Source organism: Seriola lalandi, unplaced genomic scaffold (assembly GCF_002814215.2).
Source record: "Seriola lalandi dorsalis isolate HSWRI2012SDOR001 ecotype SW California unplaced genomic scaffold, Sedor1 jcf7180002054519, whole genome shotgun sequence".
Taxonomy (NCBI): domain Eukaryota; kingdom Metazoa; phylum Chordata; class Actinopteri; order Carangiformes; family Carangidae; genus Seriola; species Seriola lalandi.
The window spans coordinates 2,890,955-2,907,435 of NW_019525072.1; the positions used below are offsets into that span (position 1 = coordinate 2,890,955).

Below are 16,481 nucleotides of genomic sequence, written 5' to 3' on the forward strand. Positions count from 1 at the left end.
ACACACACACACACACACACACACACACACACACACACACACACACACACACACACACACACACACATTTAGATGTGGAACAAGGTAATGACTGACCCCTACATATTTAGTCTGGATGCAGCAACAGGGTGGGCAACCTGTTTCTGTCAGTGGCTGTTGGGAGCGCTGGGAGAAATTACACTGCATCATCAAAACATGCATACATTTTATTGTCCCTCTCCATCTCTTTACCGGCCCTCTGTGTGCCTGTCATTCGGGGTCCACAGAGCACAAAGCTGTCATGTGACATGTCAGTATGGTCGCCTTACAAAAACTTTTGTCATCACTTTCATAGCATCCTCATCCACACATACACATGGTGCTGGACAAACACTATAAAGGCCTTTTATGGCCTATATATGCACACATTGCACAGCAGAATATTTTCATGATGGTAATGAAACAGACACATTGCTATTTTTCAAATACTGCGGGACACAGGTATTATTGCCAAACCTTGCTGTGGAGGCTTGTGTTTCCTCACTGAGACAAGGACAAATACAGGGTTTTTCATCCCTCCTCTAAACCAGCAAAGAAAAACGGGATGAAAAAAAGAAAGACAGCTTCCTTCATCCATCTTGTTGAATCTGAACAAATCACCCAGGGATTGTGCTAATGCATGGTGTGTTTTCTGACCAAAATAAGAGTGCAACACACAGGTTTAGGTCTTTTGAGGGAAGTAACAAAACAGCTGCCTCTTTCTCTCTTCTACCATCTATGATTTATCTCCTGTCTTTAACCCAGTAACCGCTAAAATCCTGTATCAAGATTTAGAGCCTATATCCCCATTTCAGGGAAAAATATTCAATTCTGTCTTGCCATGAACAGAACAAACTACAATCTCGTTCCCGAAGAATGCCACTCCAGGGCTTTGCACAGGGAAACCTTAACTACTGGTCCAAATTGAAATTTTAATTACGTTAAGATTGCTGTAGCGCTTCCCTATTAGCAATGCAGCACTGAATATGTGATGATACACAAGAGGTAGGAGAAAAAATCTTCATTATAATTTCATGTCTTCTCCCTCCTCTAAATGTCCTGATGTTCATATACACATGACTCCAAGTTACATATAGGGTTGATGCGCTTTTGCAGCGGCATAAAATTAGCAGGGTGAGTAAACAAGTGCTATCACCACTGATGAGAGCAGGCTGCGAGGAGAAGTGTAGTCCATCTCATGTAAACCTGACAACAGGCTTCATTTTTAAACGGAGGCATGCTGCTTTCTCTTTGACTGGATGCTGCATTGTTTCACAACCGTGCAGAACCTCTCCTCACTGGATGCAATAAGCTTGAGTGGAACCCAGTGATGGAAAAGACAGCTAATCCAGAGGACACATTTTAAATCACCCTGTCTCCGGGGATGAAGATGAGCAGTGAGGGAAAGGGAAATTTCCATGTCATGTGGACAAGGAAGCAGCATTTGTAACCTGTAATGGACTCTGCAACAAGAGCTGGTCCACATGGTTCACCGGGGCTAGAAGGAGGGGACTTGTCCCTAAATTTCCTTATTCTGTCCTTAAAGACTGGCACACACCACTGCACACACCGCCGCCACTCCATCGCTAATGTAATGTTAACATCTGGAAAATTAGCATCAACCAGAACTTTGCTTTGTTTAAAGCTGAAATATCAAAACTTTCTACATTATCAAATTATAGCAAAGGTGACGGAGAAACTAGTGTGAATATTCTGATTTGATGAAGCTGTTGTTGTTGATATACACAAAGAATGAATATGAATATATTCTTTAACCGCTGTGATGACATTACACTGCATGGGTATTGCGAAACAAGACAGGTGTAATAGGACTATGGCTGCAACTAACCATTATTTTCATTATTGAGTAATAGGACTATTTTTAAGATGTTTGGTTTATGAATGTCAGAAAATTAAGAAAAATTTTCGTGAACATTTTCCTCCATCTTATGTGGCATATTTAAAGTGCTTGTTCTTTCTGACCGACAACCTAAAGATATTCAGTTTACTATCACACAGAACTAAAGAAACCAACACATTTCACATTTAAGAAGCTGGAACTATTTTGGAATTTTTGCTTAAAAAATTAAATTACAATAAATTATTAATTGATAATCAAAATGACTACTAATCAATTTTCTGTTGATCAACTAATCAATCCAATCGTTTTAGCTCCAAATATGACCAACCAGCCAACAGTTCCCAGTGTAGTAAAGGTAGAAAGGTTTCCTACCACAGGAAGTGTGCCATTTCTAGTGTTTCACCCCCTGGGATGTGTTCAGTGGTTACAAAGAACATACACTCGGTTGTCAGTTTATTAGGTGACACAATCTGTGTAAAAGAGATGTTGAGTCAACTGTTCAATCATTTTGTATCTGTTGCTGCTGAACTGTATTGCGTTAAACAGAGAGGTGTGTCTGTTTATCCTTCATTGCTTTGTATGAGGTAGAGAAAAATAATAGAAAACAGATGTAATCCTTAATTTCTGTAGGTGCTGTCATTTGAAGCTGTTATTTGCAATTAAAGTATAAAAGAAAAGCTTAAAAGCTATCAAGCACCAACAGCGCATTAACATAGTATATTCAGCACGAGCAATAATCTAACAGTGCACAATGCACTGTGTTTGGGTGATGATTTTGTTGTGGATGAAACAAATAAAGAGCTCATATGTATTGCACCTATATTTCCCACCCCTAAGCAGAGATAATGAGGTGGGAGTACAACAGTCAGCTAATGTTCCAGTAGGAATTTAGCTAATGCTAGCCCCATTAGCCTCTACTAGAGTGAGAGACGTTAGTGGCTGCTGTGAAGATACTGGACTCGCTAAATGAAATGTCAATAACAATGTGCCTTAATGCCTTAAACAATGCACCTCAATTCCCCGGTGCGCCTCTATAATGCCTCCTCATTATCACCTCCGTTTGGTCTTCCGACTCCACATATTCTCTCCCACACTGAAACCTTCCCTCTCTTCCCACCGGCTCCACTTCCTCCTCCTATCACCACTCACCGCTCTGTGCTGCTGGACCTGCTTGTGATTGGTGATGACTTGCCGGATGCCATTGACGAAGCCGCTCTGGTCGTTGGGAATGAGGCCCATGAATATTCTCTTCTTGGATGAGTAGAGCAGCATCAGCACCCGCACTTCACAGGGTGAAGTGGTGTGGGGGAAGTGGACGCAGCCGGCCTACAGGGAGGGTCACAGGGCAGATTAAGACCTTGACATGGGACACGGGCGTAATTATGGGATGGGCTCCGGCATGGGGACATGACCTACTCCTGAGCTCCTTTGCGCGATCAAACATATCGGTTTTATAAATTGAATGCAAATGGTATTAACTTAATTCATACTGTGCTTTCCCAGGGTCGTAAATCAAATTCAGGCAAAGTGGCAGAGCTCAGCTGGACTAAATACTATTAATGCCTCTGCTATTTCTCAATGGTATTACCTGATTAACAATGCACCACACTGACAAAACCCCTATCATTATGCTAGCCTTCTGCAACTGAATCAAAACTAAACAATTAAAGTTTTCTTGTCTGAACTGATGGCAAAGCATGTTTCAAATCCTATTATCTAGCTTGAAAGTAGCTAAATGTATGGCCTGGAACCCCCTCTACAGTCTTTCCTGCAACACTGCAACACAGCTTCATGTTCAGTCCATCTACTGGACAGAGGTGGGGCCTGCACTCAGTTGCCACTCATGGAAAATGTATTGTGTCACACTGAATGATGTATAACATTAGGGACGTGGAGGGAGAACATATTCAAGGCTCTGAGAGAGGTAGAGTGCTAGAAAACTTACAAAACCATTGGCCATGATGCGATACAGGCCTTTCAGAGATTCCACGTCTTTGTCAGTGAAGAGAAACTGAACCATTCGGGAGTTTCTGAAGAGGTGACCTAAGGTTGTCTACAAAGAGAGCAGGCGAGAGAGGACTTAAGTTATGCATCATTCATAAACAAAATCACTGCTGGAGACAGAAGTCGGCAAAGCACTTTCACACACAATAGCATAAAAAAAATGGTCTCACCAGTAACTGCTGTGGAATCAGCTGCATGATGAGCTTCTGTGGCCACTGGTCTGTGTTTCTGTTTGGAGACACAAATAACATGGCAATGTCAAATTGTGTGTTGAAACAAATCCTCTTAATACAGACGAGGCCCACAGTGTTTATCTGGCTACTCACAGGTTTTCTCCTTGGTTGACATGCACTTGACACGGCAGAGAACGTGTCAGTTTGGTGGTTGAATCCATAGATGAGGCTTTAGGCTTCTGCAGGGAATTAATACAGAAAGCGGGGAGTGGGAGGGGTGGGAGGGGTAGGGGGGTACAGAAATAAAAATTAGGAAGTGAGAAAAACACATAGAGGAGCAAAAAAAGCAAAAAAAATGAATTACTTTCAACACATAATTTTAATACCGGGTTCAGACTTCATGATATAAACCTGATGAGAGCCTGACCTGACAGATGTCGGGCACTGGGAACGAAAAAGGGCATCAGGCGCAACAACTGATCATTTTATCCTATGTAGTTTATCATGGTGGACAACAACCGACACCGAACGCCTCGCGACAAACAAAATTTTTTATTGTCTTCCATTGTAAACATGGCAATGAAAGAGGAATGACGTTGTAGTCGCTGATAGGTGCAACTGTTGAACAGAGGAAAGGTTCATGGAGCTATGACAACAACACCCCTGCCTTTGGTTGGGGACCAATGTGTTGTCTGTTGTTTCTCACGGCCAAGTCACAACAAGAATTTATGCCTCTGTGATCGCTTACACAATGACTATCTTATCAGACAAAAATATTGTGTATTTGTCTGAACCTGGTATATGATGATTCACACCACTAGATTTCTAACTTTAAAAAAGGGACTTGATGGTGCACCTCCTACCTTGGAAGCACAACACTCACAGTCCCTGCAAAAGTCTTTGTGAAGGTGCCAGAAAGGATTTTCAATTTTCAAACCTCAAATTCAGGAGGCATTTCGGTCAATATTCTATTCTCTCACAAGTAACTGAAGTGTCATGAGGTTTTTTTTTTTTTTTTTATTATCTCCATCTATAAGTATTTTGTAAATCTGAAAAGGCTTGTAACTGCAGAGTTGCTGCAAAATTATGAGGTGAGTTGGTTGGTGCTGTGATCCATGAGTACCCACTATATTCCTGGCAAAAGCTGTGTTCACACTTTTACATCAAAAGCTCAACATTTCCAATGGAGAGAGGGTTATGAGAGTGAGTGAATCTCTGGATTATTTCTCTGTTGTTTGTAATATTTATTGACAGGATATCAAAGTGCTGCTAAGGATTGGTGACATTGGAGTGGCACCTCTGCTATTTGTGGATATCATTGCCATTTTGGGTGTGTCTGACTAGGACATTCAATGTTCGCTGGAGCGGTTGGAACGAGAAACAGCACCTGCAAGTCTGACATCATGGTTCTCTGCAGGTATAAACTTGATTGCTCAATCTAGGACGAGCAGCTGTCCCAAGTGAGGAAAGTCAAGGTATTCCAGCTGTAGCATCAGTGGCTGTCTCTCTGTCTATGTAGCAAATAAGTTCAGTTGAGGGCGTTCAGCTAGGGATGCCTCCAAACTGTCCCTTTCTGGAGGTGCTATGGGATTCAAAACCCAGTATGGGACACCAGGACATGCTGAGGGATTACATCTTCTTACTGGCCTGAGAGCAGTTGGAGAATATAGCGGAGGAAAAGGCCGTGTGGGCTGCCCAGTTCACCTTCCTGCCACTGCGACTCCAATCAGGACAAGCAATTAGAAAATAAATGGATGGATGGACTTTTAAAAATGTACAGATAACCTGTTCTTTAACAAAATGTCAAGAATCAAAAGAAAAAAGAAACGACTTTCCAAACAGATCAATGCAGCAATTCTACTGGGAAAACTGCCAGCACTCTTCATCTCCAGGGCATCAATAAAGGATCAATGATCAATCAATCACATTTAAGTCAGGCCTACTGTAGTCCTGGTGCTGCCCATTACAAATGTATTGTGCTAGGCTTTCTCTGCAGACAAATGGGTTATTTATTCCCAGAGCTTGCTAAAGCAAGAGGGGAAGAGAGCCAGGTGTGTGGACAGTGATAGAACAATCCCGTTTACACACATCCACCTTAAATTGGAAAAAAAAAAAAGTTGGCGAAACCATTCTGGAAACTTACCCCACATTTTAGACGACAAAAGCTTTCCAGAATTAACAGATTGAAATTCAGCCAAAACAGAACGCACCATATTGATAACACTGTACACAGAACAAGCTCCAGCCAAGTGAGTTGGCATCCTTTGTGAGAACTTTTAATCAACAACCATTTCTTTAAATGAGTTTTAGTGTCTGTGGTGTAATTCTTCTCAACATTACAGATTACACCAGAGAAGAATCAGAGCTGAAAGCCTGACAAGAGGAAGTAACAAATTAAGAGCAATGTTTCATGCTCCTAATCAGTCCACGGGTTGTTTGCAAGTTTCCTGAGGTTTTCACTTTTATTCCTGTACATTTAACTGACTTTAACAATTCTTACAAACAGAAGAGGGAGGATGAGATTATAGTCGATAGGGGAGATTGATCAGAGTCTGTTCACCAAACACAAACACTTGAAGGCCTCATGAGTGTTGCTTAAAAGCCATTAACATCCATTTTCCTGCCTCAGCACTGCAACTGTAAACTAAATCGATTTGACCTTGAGCTAAGCCGATAGCAGCAGGATGGTAAAATGATGTGCAATTAATCACAGTGTAATCAATGACAGGTGGTTATTAAGACGTACTACCATGATGATAGGTCCTAGACAGTGGTGATGATCACAATATGTTGGGCAGGGCAGTGGTTACCAACTCCAGTTCTCAGGTCATGCCAGTTTTTATTCCAGCTGTCTACTACAGGCAGATTTACAGCTGGAACACCCGGCCAGAAAAGTCAACTACAACAATAGTACGATGTTTCGTGAAATATTCACTTAATTGCTGAGAGTAAGGTGAGAAGATCGATACCACTCTCTTATCAGTCTGGTAAATATATAGCTGGAGCCAACAGCTGCTGAGCTCAGTTTAGCATAAAGACTGAGAGCAGTCTTTCGGTAACAAAATCAAACAAACAGCATAGACTTGATGATTAGGGCTGAATAAAAAAGAAAAAGAAATTTTCAGATTAATTGTAATTTTTATTTGAATTAATCAGTATCGATTGTTAAAATCCCAATCATTACATTTTCTTTTCTAATTAAACACGCATGATAAATATCACGTGTTTGCATCGGCTACTTTCAAGTGGTTCAGTTAGGGCTGCATGATGTGTAAGAAGTCTACCTTCTGAAAAAACGAATTATTACAATGTGCACAAAATTATCATTTTAAGTTGAAAAGTAAGGTAGATGATAGCTGGTTGTATGCACTGCCCTGAGTCACAACAATATAGAGAATAATTACAGGTTATGTGGACCATCTCATAGTGAGAAGAGATTGCATCTGCGAGACAGAGATATCAGGCTGATGTCTTGTCAACACAAACAGCGCACATGAATAATACTATATCAACATATTCTGATGTGAAATATGGAGAACAACAGGGCTCTGTTCTTGGCACTCTGCTTTCCTCTCTTAATATTTCACCTCCTGGCCAAATCATTCCTAGTCTTGGAATTCATTTCCACTGTCCAAGCTGGATGTTTTTCGGAATTTCCAGTTATTAAATTCAGATAAGATTGAGATGCTGGTCATTTGCCCAGCCCGACATTGACATCAGGCTGATCAAGTAATTTTCCATAGTCTGACAGCTAAAACAGCCAGCCTATGTATCATAGCTAAAATAATTTTCTGTCTATGGCAGATGCTGAAATCCTACTTCACGTCTTTGTTTCATCAAGACTTCATTACTGTAGCGTTGATTCCTTGTTTTCTGTCCTGCCACTTACTAGTACTAAAAGTCTTCAAATGGTTCAGAATGCTGCGTTTTAACTGAATCCACATTACACCAATTTTTGCTTCCATTCATTGGCTCCCTATCCCTGTCACATTACATTTTAAGTTGCTTTTAATGATATAAACTTATTGCTCATTCATACCTGTCTGATCTCCTTAAACCTTATATTCCATCCTGTGCTGTGCGTTCTCAGAATGTAGGGCTCCTGTCTGTCCCCAGAGTTAAAAAGACATCTGCTGGCTGCAGAGCCTTTTCCTAGCAGGCCCCCCTGCTCTGGAACAACCTCCCTGCTGACATCAGACTGTCTGACTTCGTTGAGGCCTTCAAATCCAAACTTTTAAATCTCTTAACACCTTAACTTTCAGTTAGCACCTTATTCTTTTACTATTCCAGACTTGTACAGGTTACCATTGAACCACTGACGGGTCGGCCACAGTCTCATTAGATCAATTAAACCCAGTATACACAGTATAGTCCATGTTGTCCTGCCGATGATTTTACTTTAAACTTTCTGAAAACCACTGCATCTCTCTGACTCTGTTTGTTTACTCTGTCAAGCACATGAGCATCCAGGATGTGCACCTTTCTCTCTCTCTCTTCACATATTCCCTCTTAAAAGGAAGTATTCCTTCCTAACATCTCCAGCTACTTGTTCTTGTTGGGAATTGTTGGGTCTCTGCAGATTAAATTATAAAGAGTACAATCTAGACATGCTCTGTGTGAAAAGTGCCATGAGATAACTTCTGCTGTGATTTGGCGATATATAAATAAAAATGTACTTGATGTGAATTAGTCTTAGGCTTTCAGTTTCTGTCCTGTCTGTCCTCAAACTTACAGTGCTATTGACAGTCCATGTGTATCTGTACGGGATAGCTTTTTTCTTAAAACTAATATGCATAATGATGATGCCCTTGTAAGTGATGCAGTTTTTTTTTTTTTAATTAATCTTGCAAGTGCCTAAAAAAGACATAAATAGTTTCGTATTTGACGAGGAAAATGAATCCAGTTTTATACCTGGGAAATGTGGTTCCAATTTAGGCTATAATGTGTGCTTTACACAATCTTGTATTCAAGGAAAGCAACAGTGTTGTTCACTAGTTGAATATAGTAGACATTTATATTCCGGGGATAACGTCTGAGAAGTGCTTTACACACAATTGGTATTCACCTGATGTAACTGAATCATCAAGACCGGAATTGAAATGAATCAATTCTAGACTTTGTGAATTGAAATTGAATTTGTAGATCAGTGCTGATATACATCCATATCATGGTGTCATTGCGTCTGGCCAAGAAATACTGCAGGACATGACCCCCGTAAGAATACAACTTGCTGTTACTACAACTTCAAAAACACATAGAAACCTCAACAAATGAGATATGACGTGTTAATTAGTGAGCTTTAGAGGTGCTGGAAGACAGAGCCTGTTTTCATCCTTTAGGCTATGCTAAGCTAAGCTGGCTGTGGTCTCATATTCACCATACAAACATGCGACTATATCAGTGTTCTCATCTGAAGTAAAGTGAAGGAGCCTATTAACTAAAATATTGACTATTCATTAAACCAACTTGTGTCCTCTGAATTTGGAGGACTGAAGCTGGGAACCACTGAACTCGATAGCTGAGTTTTAATCCTAAATGCTGGTCTATCCATTTTGGAAAAAACAGCACTTGAAATTCAGTTGTCAGTACTATGACTGGGGATTCTAATTAATGTGCAGGCAATGATCTGAATAATACTTTCAGTTTTGAAGAGTTTCTTACGTAGCTTCAATTTGCAGCTCTCTTTTCAGGGCACCAACCACTCTCTCAGAGTGGGAGTCATTTTTCGCCCAAAAGGACATCAGTTTAAAATCAGGCTCTCTACTGAGTGTTACCTCTTGCCACTCAAGAACGCCGGTCCATGCAACAATCTTATTGGCCACGCCTTGCTGCTGTCCAATTGGATTTGCATTGCTTTGAGGTCCAGACACACCAGGCTGTCAAAGCAAACAGAAGAGCAGGGGGTTACATGTTGCCTACAGGTGCAGTTTAGGAACAGAACCTTTACCTGTCAGAAATAGAAGTGCACTTGTCAATTTGAAAAACAAAAAAAACACAGACTAAATGATGTTTCCCACTAAGTTGGTAATATGAAATATGTTATTCTGTAGAGCTGATTAAACTGGAACATCACTAAATATTAGATCTGGCTAATTTTAGACAGTTTCATCTATATTAAAATAAGACTCACAAGTATGTTCTGCTTCCAGGAAGAAGAATTAATGATTGAATTTGAAAACAGAAAAAACAATGAGTGTACCCACAGTGATTTTCTAGGGAAAAGGGAACATCTTCTGGTTTTGATCTGATAGTGGTTCTAACATTTAAAATTCATTTTGATATTAGACTTCACACAGTGTGTTAGTCTGCAAAGTCCGCTCTAGGCTGCTGGTGATACAGCATCACAGATTAAAGTCTTGGTTCTCTGATTCCTAAATTGAGCAGGGGCACTTACATTTGAAAATATCAATATGATTTAAACATTGATATTGTTTACAAGCGGGTGAGAATAGTAAATCAAGTCTTCGGCTGAGTGCCGTGGGACAGTTAAAACTCCACAGAGTGTCGACCATGATGAAACTACAACAAATATAATGAAACATTATTCAACACAAGGTTAACAAACATTCCTCCAGTGAGTGACAAGTTAACTAAAACATGCCTCATACTGCTTTGATACTAAAGGCCCATGTACAACCCATGACTAATCATTTTACCAAATGACCAGGGTTAGGTGTGGACATCAGATCCACCGGCAGGACACCTAAAAATGTGGACTGACAACAGCTCAGCTGATGAGATTTATGATGCAGTTATCTAGTCCAGGATAAGCAGATGTTCCTGTTTCAGCAGTCTGAGCCAATCAAATCGTGCCAGTATCTTCCAAGTTGCTGACTTTTTAGTATAAAATTTGCTCTTTGTGTTATTGTCCCTCCACCACTGGTCAGCAAAGAAACACTGTCTGTGGCAGCACAGAGGCGATCTGGCACTAAACAGACATTTAGACGGATATCCTCTTGGTTTGTCCAACTCTAATGCATTTTTGTCCAGAACAAGTACAGCAGGTTTAGTCCCCCATCTCTTACACTGGAATTGTGTTAGGGGGAAATTGCTTCATGGCCAGTATGTACAGGAGGAATGATTACAGCAACCAATAACTGTTTTAATGTACATGTGGGTATGTGACTGTTGTTCTAAGACAAACTTTAAAAAATGTAACCCTATCCTATGAGGCTTTGGTTTTAGGTTCTGTTATGCGTTTCCATTGTGTTTTACAACAATGAAATGGTGCAAAGTTGAAATTAAACCACAAGCCAGCCAAAACAGGCAGGCCAGGTATTCTAAATCAGAACATTAAATTAACATAGTAAATTGAAACACACCTCCCTGCAGTGTTTATCTAAACATATGTCCTGTGTTGGGATCCCTGGGTTCGCAACTTAGCATTTTTTGCCTGGAGGCTACATGGCATTTTGATGTAGTATTGGTCTCCTGAGCAGCGCTGAAATTCAGGTTCAGGAAAGTGAAAAAAAAAAAAAAGTAGAACCCGTAACAAAGGCTACATATCAAGTTACATGCTGTTAAGTTGCTGTAGCAGAAGTTTTGGTTTTAAAACAATAGTATAGTTTCATTGGTTTCGTATTGATTATTGTCACATCTTACCATGTTGGGCTGCGCTGATGGGGCTGTGGGCTGATTTGCTGTGGGCTGCTGCTGAGGTGGCTGCTGCGGCTGCTGATTGGGTGTAGGCTGTCCTGGGGGCGGGACTGGCTGTTGCTGATTTGGAGGGACTTGTTGCTGTGACATCATAGGCTGTGTTGCTGTGGTGACCGTTGATATGCTGGGTTGACTGAGCTTCACCCCAGGGACTGAGGGGATTTGTGGTTGACTGGTGAACGGGGGACCTTGATTGACCATTCCTGGGACTGGATGTGGAGAGAAAACACAACAACAACAACCTGAACAGACGCCACGTTTAAGAACATATAAAGAACATGACCATTACACGGATAGAGACACTATAAGTTATCCATTCTGACTGTAGATTTATTTTGGGTTACTGTTAATTTTTTACTGATCCAAAGATCCTATTACTATCACTGCAGGTGAGAGCATCAGAACAGTGATACTGTCCTAGGAAAACTCTTTTCTGGAAAAAGTGAGAGCAAGCGTTACTGTAAAACGCACAGACACAGTCACAGTACTGAGACCCTGCAACTAAAACTTGGCTAACATAAATTGTTCACAAAAGGCCCACAGAGTCCACTGGTAACTCACAGCGACTCTTCTGGACGTTGGCTGCCTCCACGGCCATCTGTGCAGCCACCTGAGCAGCAGTCATGGAGGCCGGATTCTGTCAGCAAGCAGATTAAAGGAAGACAATGCTGGGTAAAACGTTTTAGGGAAGGAACATAAACACCGCTGTCTGAAACTGAGCCAAAAGCAGGCGGCAGGAATTAGTCTCCAGGCAGCCTTGTGCTGTATGGCTGCTTGCCCATTACCTGATAAGGGTGGGTTGTGTTAATGGGTGGAGGGGGCTGTGAAGCTCCAGGGAGAGGCTGAGTGACAGGCAATGACTGAGGAGGGAGGACAGGTTTGAGCGGCCCAGGTCCTCCACCTGAGGAAACTGGAGACAGACAAAGGGAGAAGCTTAGAGTTTTTACACAGTCCTGCAACATAAACTTGAGACTGCTCTGAAGGCCCAGTGTAGGAGGACAACAGTGCCTCGCTTTAGGTGAGGAATGAGACATATTTATCGAGAAATTCTTAACTACTCAGAGAAAAGTGTAGGGGTAGCCATAAGGAAGAAAAGTTTTCATTTACAACTGTTGCAACTACCACAAACTAAAGACTCATCTTACAGCAGAACTACGTGACGTTTTTAATATTTCCAGCAGCAATTAACACGTTAATTTAGCAACTAGTATCTTAAAACCAAATTAGCAGGGATGTGATTATAGGAAACTGGCCAAAATGAAATAAAAACATAAATAAAGAGGAGCTTGGAGGAGAATCTACTGCTGAAAGAGGAGGCACTGCAGAGAAAAAATAATAAAAGGGCAATTTAGTAGCTCACTGAAAAGCACGGCCAAAAAAAAAAAAAGAAAAAGATGAATGGAAAGAGATAAACAACATTAATGCCAGCTTTACTCTTCACTCGCTGCCTGAAGGAATGCAAAAAAAGTAGTGTAACATCCTATCAAAAGTGTGTCTGGAGATAAGAAGCTTACAAGAATGCAGATGCTACAGCTGAATCTATAAAAGTACACTATTCTATATACTGCTGCACATTGTTCATCCTGAACAAGTACTTCACTGTATTATCATTCCTAAATACTCCTCTCGTCTTAGCTTCTGTCTGCTGTACTGTGAGCAAAGATTTATTTATAACTATATAATATAACTTATAACTATAACTAATCCCAACCAACTCTGCAGTTCTCTTAAAGATAACATAATTTAAAAAGAATTAGATCAAAAGACATGTGATTTTCTTTAATACTCTTTTTTCTCAAATTGCATTCCCTTACAGTAGTTATTTCTCAGAAAACAACAAAGGGAAATACCAACTTTATGATAGCTATGGCATATTAGATAGGTATATAGGTACATATTAGATAGAATAGATTACAATATTACCCCCCCTAAAAAAGTTAGTACATTTAGTAAATAAATAAAAAGAAAAGAAAAAAATTAAGAAAAAATAAAGAGGTGACTAAAATAGGTTTAGCTCATTTTAAAATATATATAGTTGTTGTTGTGTTTATCCTTAATGGTGTAAATGAAGGAATGAACTGTTTTACCTGTGAACCACAAAAAACTCTGTGCTTATTCACAGATGATGATTAAGACTGGAGAGTCAAAAACATCAATCAGACAATATTAAGCATATTCTATCCCACACAGGCTGCTCACACAAACCAAGTTTTAAACAATATTTCTCACCAGGAAGTGAGATGCCACGGACTAGAACCATGTGGAAGGGGTCCTGACTGTAGTCTGGATGGGGTTCAACCACCCCTCCTACAGGAGACGCCCGCTCAAACAAAGCCCTCAGAGCAGGCAGTTTCCGAGGAGCCACCACCGAGAAGTGAATTCCTTTCTAAAATAAAGAACATGAAAATAAAATACATTCAATGAAGAACAGTAATGGTGTTCTTTATCCAACACACTAAATAAGAACACTTCTATACTATACCACCAAGAGCCTAAAGGAGAAAAATAAAAACTCACATCTCTGATGATTTTGACCAAGTTGTCAGCTGTGCAGCCGGTGTAGCTGACACTCTCCACAGCAGGAAGCAGATAAGGGGGAGAGTTACACAGCAGCACACACACCTTGTGGGTTTGACCTCTGGTGATGGCAGGAGAGAAAGTGAAAGGTTAAGATTTTAATCACTAGTAGTAAATCACCTACTGAGTCATCACATTATTATGCATTGTTTAAAAAAATTTAATAAAATGACAGAATTTGGAGGATATTTCCACACTTGTAGTTTACTGGAGCCGGCTTATGGAGGGCATCAGAGGAACTAGAGGTAAAACACTTCCACAATGGCTTCACTATTCAGTTTTGGTGCTTCACATTTAGAGAAACAAAAGTACAGTCTGTAGATCTGTTTCCAGCTACTTCAATGAAGACACTCAACAGGTCCACATTAAACAATAGGACAACGTGTCACTGAGTCACCTCACTGACCCAGTCCTTTGGAGTTATCAAGCAAATAAATGACAATAATTTTGTCCATTAACAAGGTTCCATGATCATGCACACAGATTCCATTACTTTACTGTGACCAAACAGGACACACATCCAAGATGTAATGAGCTAAGTGTTATATAATTTTTAACGGAGTAATATATTATTTAGTAATGATCCTTCCATCAGAGAGTAGTGTGACTGCCTTACATTTGCTCCCTCATCTTCTTAAAGTCATCAAAGAGCTGCAAGGCCACAGAGAGCCCCTCTGCAATTAGACTACAACTTTCTGCTCCACCTCCCATGAACCTGTGTGGGAAAACAGGAGATTATTTAATATTCAAAATGACATATTTTCTGTTCCGTTTTAAATCTTATGATAACAGAAAGGGCAACATTAAAATCAGGAGAACGGCTCCTTTGTAATAATTGAGTAAATAATTTATAATAAGTTACTGGATGCTGTCGATCCACGAGACGAACTCAAAGGCAGAGCTGGTTGGTGCATGGCACTGGACGTATGACTCAGGAGCACAGTCCACTGTGTTGAACACCACAAGACCATACTGTGTTCCTCCATACTGGAAGTAACAAAATACAGGAATATTTTTATTAGCCATATGAACAAAAGCCTTATTTTGAAATTGCTCTCTGAAACAAAAAAAGAGAGAAAACACTCACATCTCCACCAAAATCTGTTTCTGCCGGGGGCCCTCCGTTGAAATATCTATGGTAAATAAAATCAGATATAAAACAAAGGCATTTAAGCAAAACTACATGAATAATAATCAGTAACTTCGCAAAGGAGCGTCTTTGTGCCCTTACTCGATAGCTGGAAGTATGTAATTTTTCCTTAGAGATTCAAAGTAGGGTCCAAGATTTGCCGTCCCTTCAATGACAAACACCACATCAGCGACTTGGTTGCTCCCAGGCTTAGTGGATGGTTCCATCAGTGCCGAACCTGCCACCATGGATCTGGACATGGAGAAGGGGCAGATTTTACATTTAATGAGCCCCCGTCCCTGCAAATCCATGAATCCATTAAGTTTTTAACTGCAATCCAAAGTAACCGAACAACTGGGAGACACAAGCAGCATTATCAAAGCTTCTCAATGCTCATTATTACTGACTGTAAGGACAAACTGCTTCTCTGGTATAGAGAAAAAAAAGTGTGACATTGCTTATGAGTAGACACCTTGGCTTTTTGAGCATCACATTTCTCTATTTGTTATAGAAACAAAAGCTTCAAGCCTTGTAAATAAGGCTTTTTCAATTTAACCGCATCTTGTTTCACATTAAAATTTGTGCATTCCTATTGATCCCAAAGGAGAAAGTAAGAACTTTAGAAAGCTAAAGTTCATGAGCACTGGAGCTAGCATACTAGCAGGTTATCATTTAACCCATCACTAAAACAAATTATTGTTTTAATTAAGTCCTGCCTAATAGTATTTCAGTGCGCTGTTGAGTTAGAAAGCAAGCAAAGGAAAGCAAGAGCTTTCTGTACGTCCACAACAGCTGAACTGGACAGAGCTTTACATTTAACGATTGCTAAAGTAGGTAAACGTCCATGAACGACTTAAGCTAACACAGTTAAACTAGCCTCAACTAGCCGGCTACCATCGAGCTAGAAAAGGATGTGGACCGACCTGATGGTGTGCGGCTGTAAGTGAAGTCGTGGGATCAGTTAAACACAAAAATAAGGAAAAATGAGCTTGAACTGACAGTAACTACACAGAGCAGCTAGCCTAACCATTTGTTGTATTTTCGACGGAAGTGACGAAACGAC

At 40.4% G+C, this 16,481-nt stretch overlaps 1 protein-coding gene across 1 annotated transcript; it reads right to left on the reverse strand.

Annotated features, from left to right (window-relative positions):
* Positions 1-2,929: 2,929 nt before the first annotated feature.
* med25 (mediator complex subunit 25) lies at positions 2,930-16,481 on the reverse strand. Its single transcript, XM_023413902.2, has 15 exons — positions 16,342-16,481; positions 15,521-15,670; positions 15,377-15,422; positions 15,152-15,276; positions 14,906-15,004; positions 14,230-14,350; positions 13,942-14,098; positions 12,498-12,622; positions 12,274-12,349; positions 11,659-11,921; positions 9,831-9,932; positions 4,210-4,295; positions 4,054-4,111; positions 3,825-3,932; positions 2,930-3,205 (listed from the first exon to the last, which is right to left on the reverse strand). The coding sequence occupies exons 2-15, from the start codon at positions 15,664-15,666 to the stop codon at positions 2,930-2,932; spliced, it is 1,788 nt and encodes a 595-aa protein (XP_023269670.1). The 5' UTR covers positions 15,667-15,670; positions 16,342-16,481.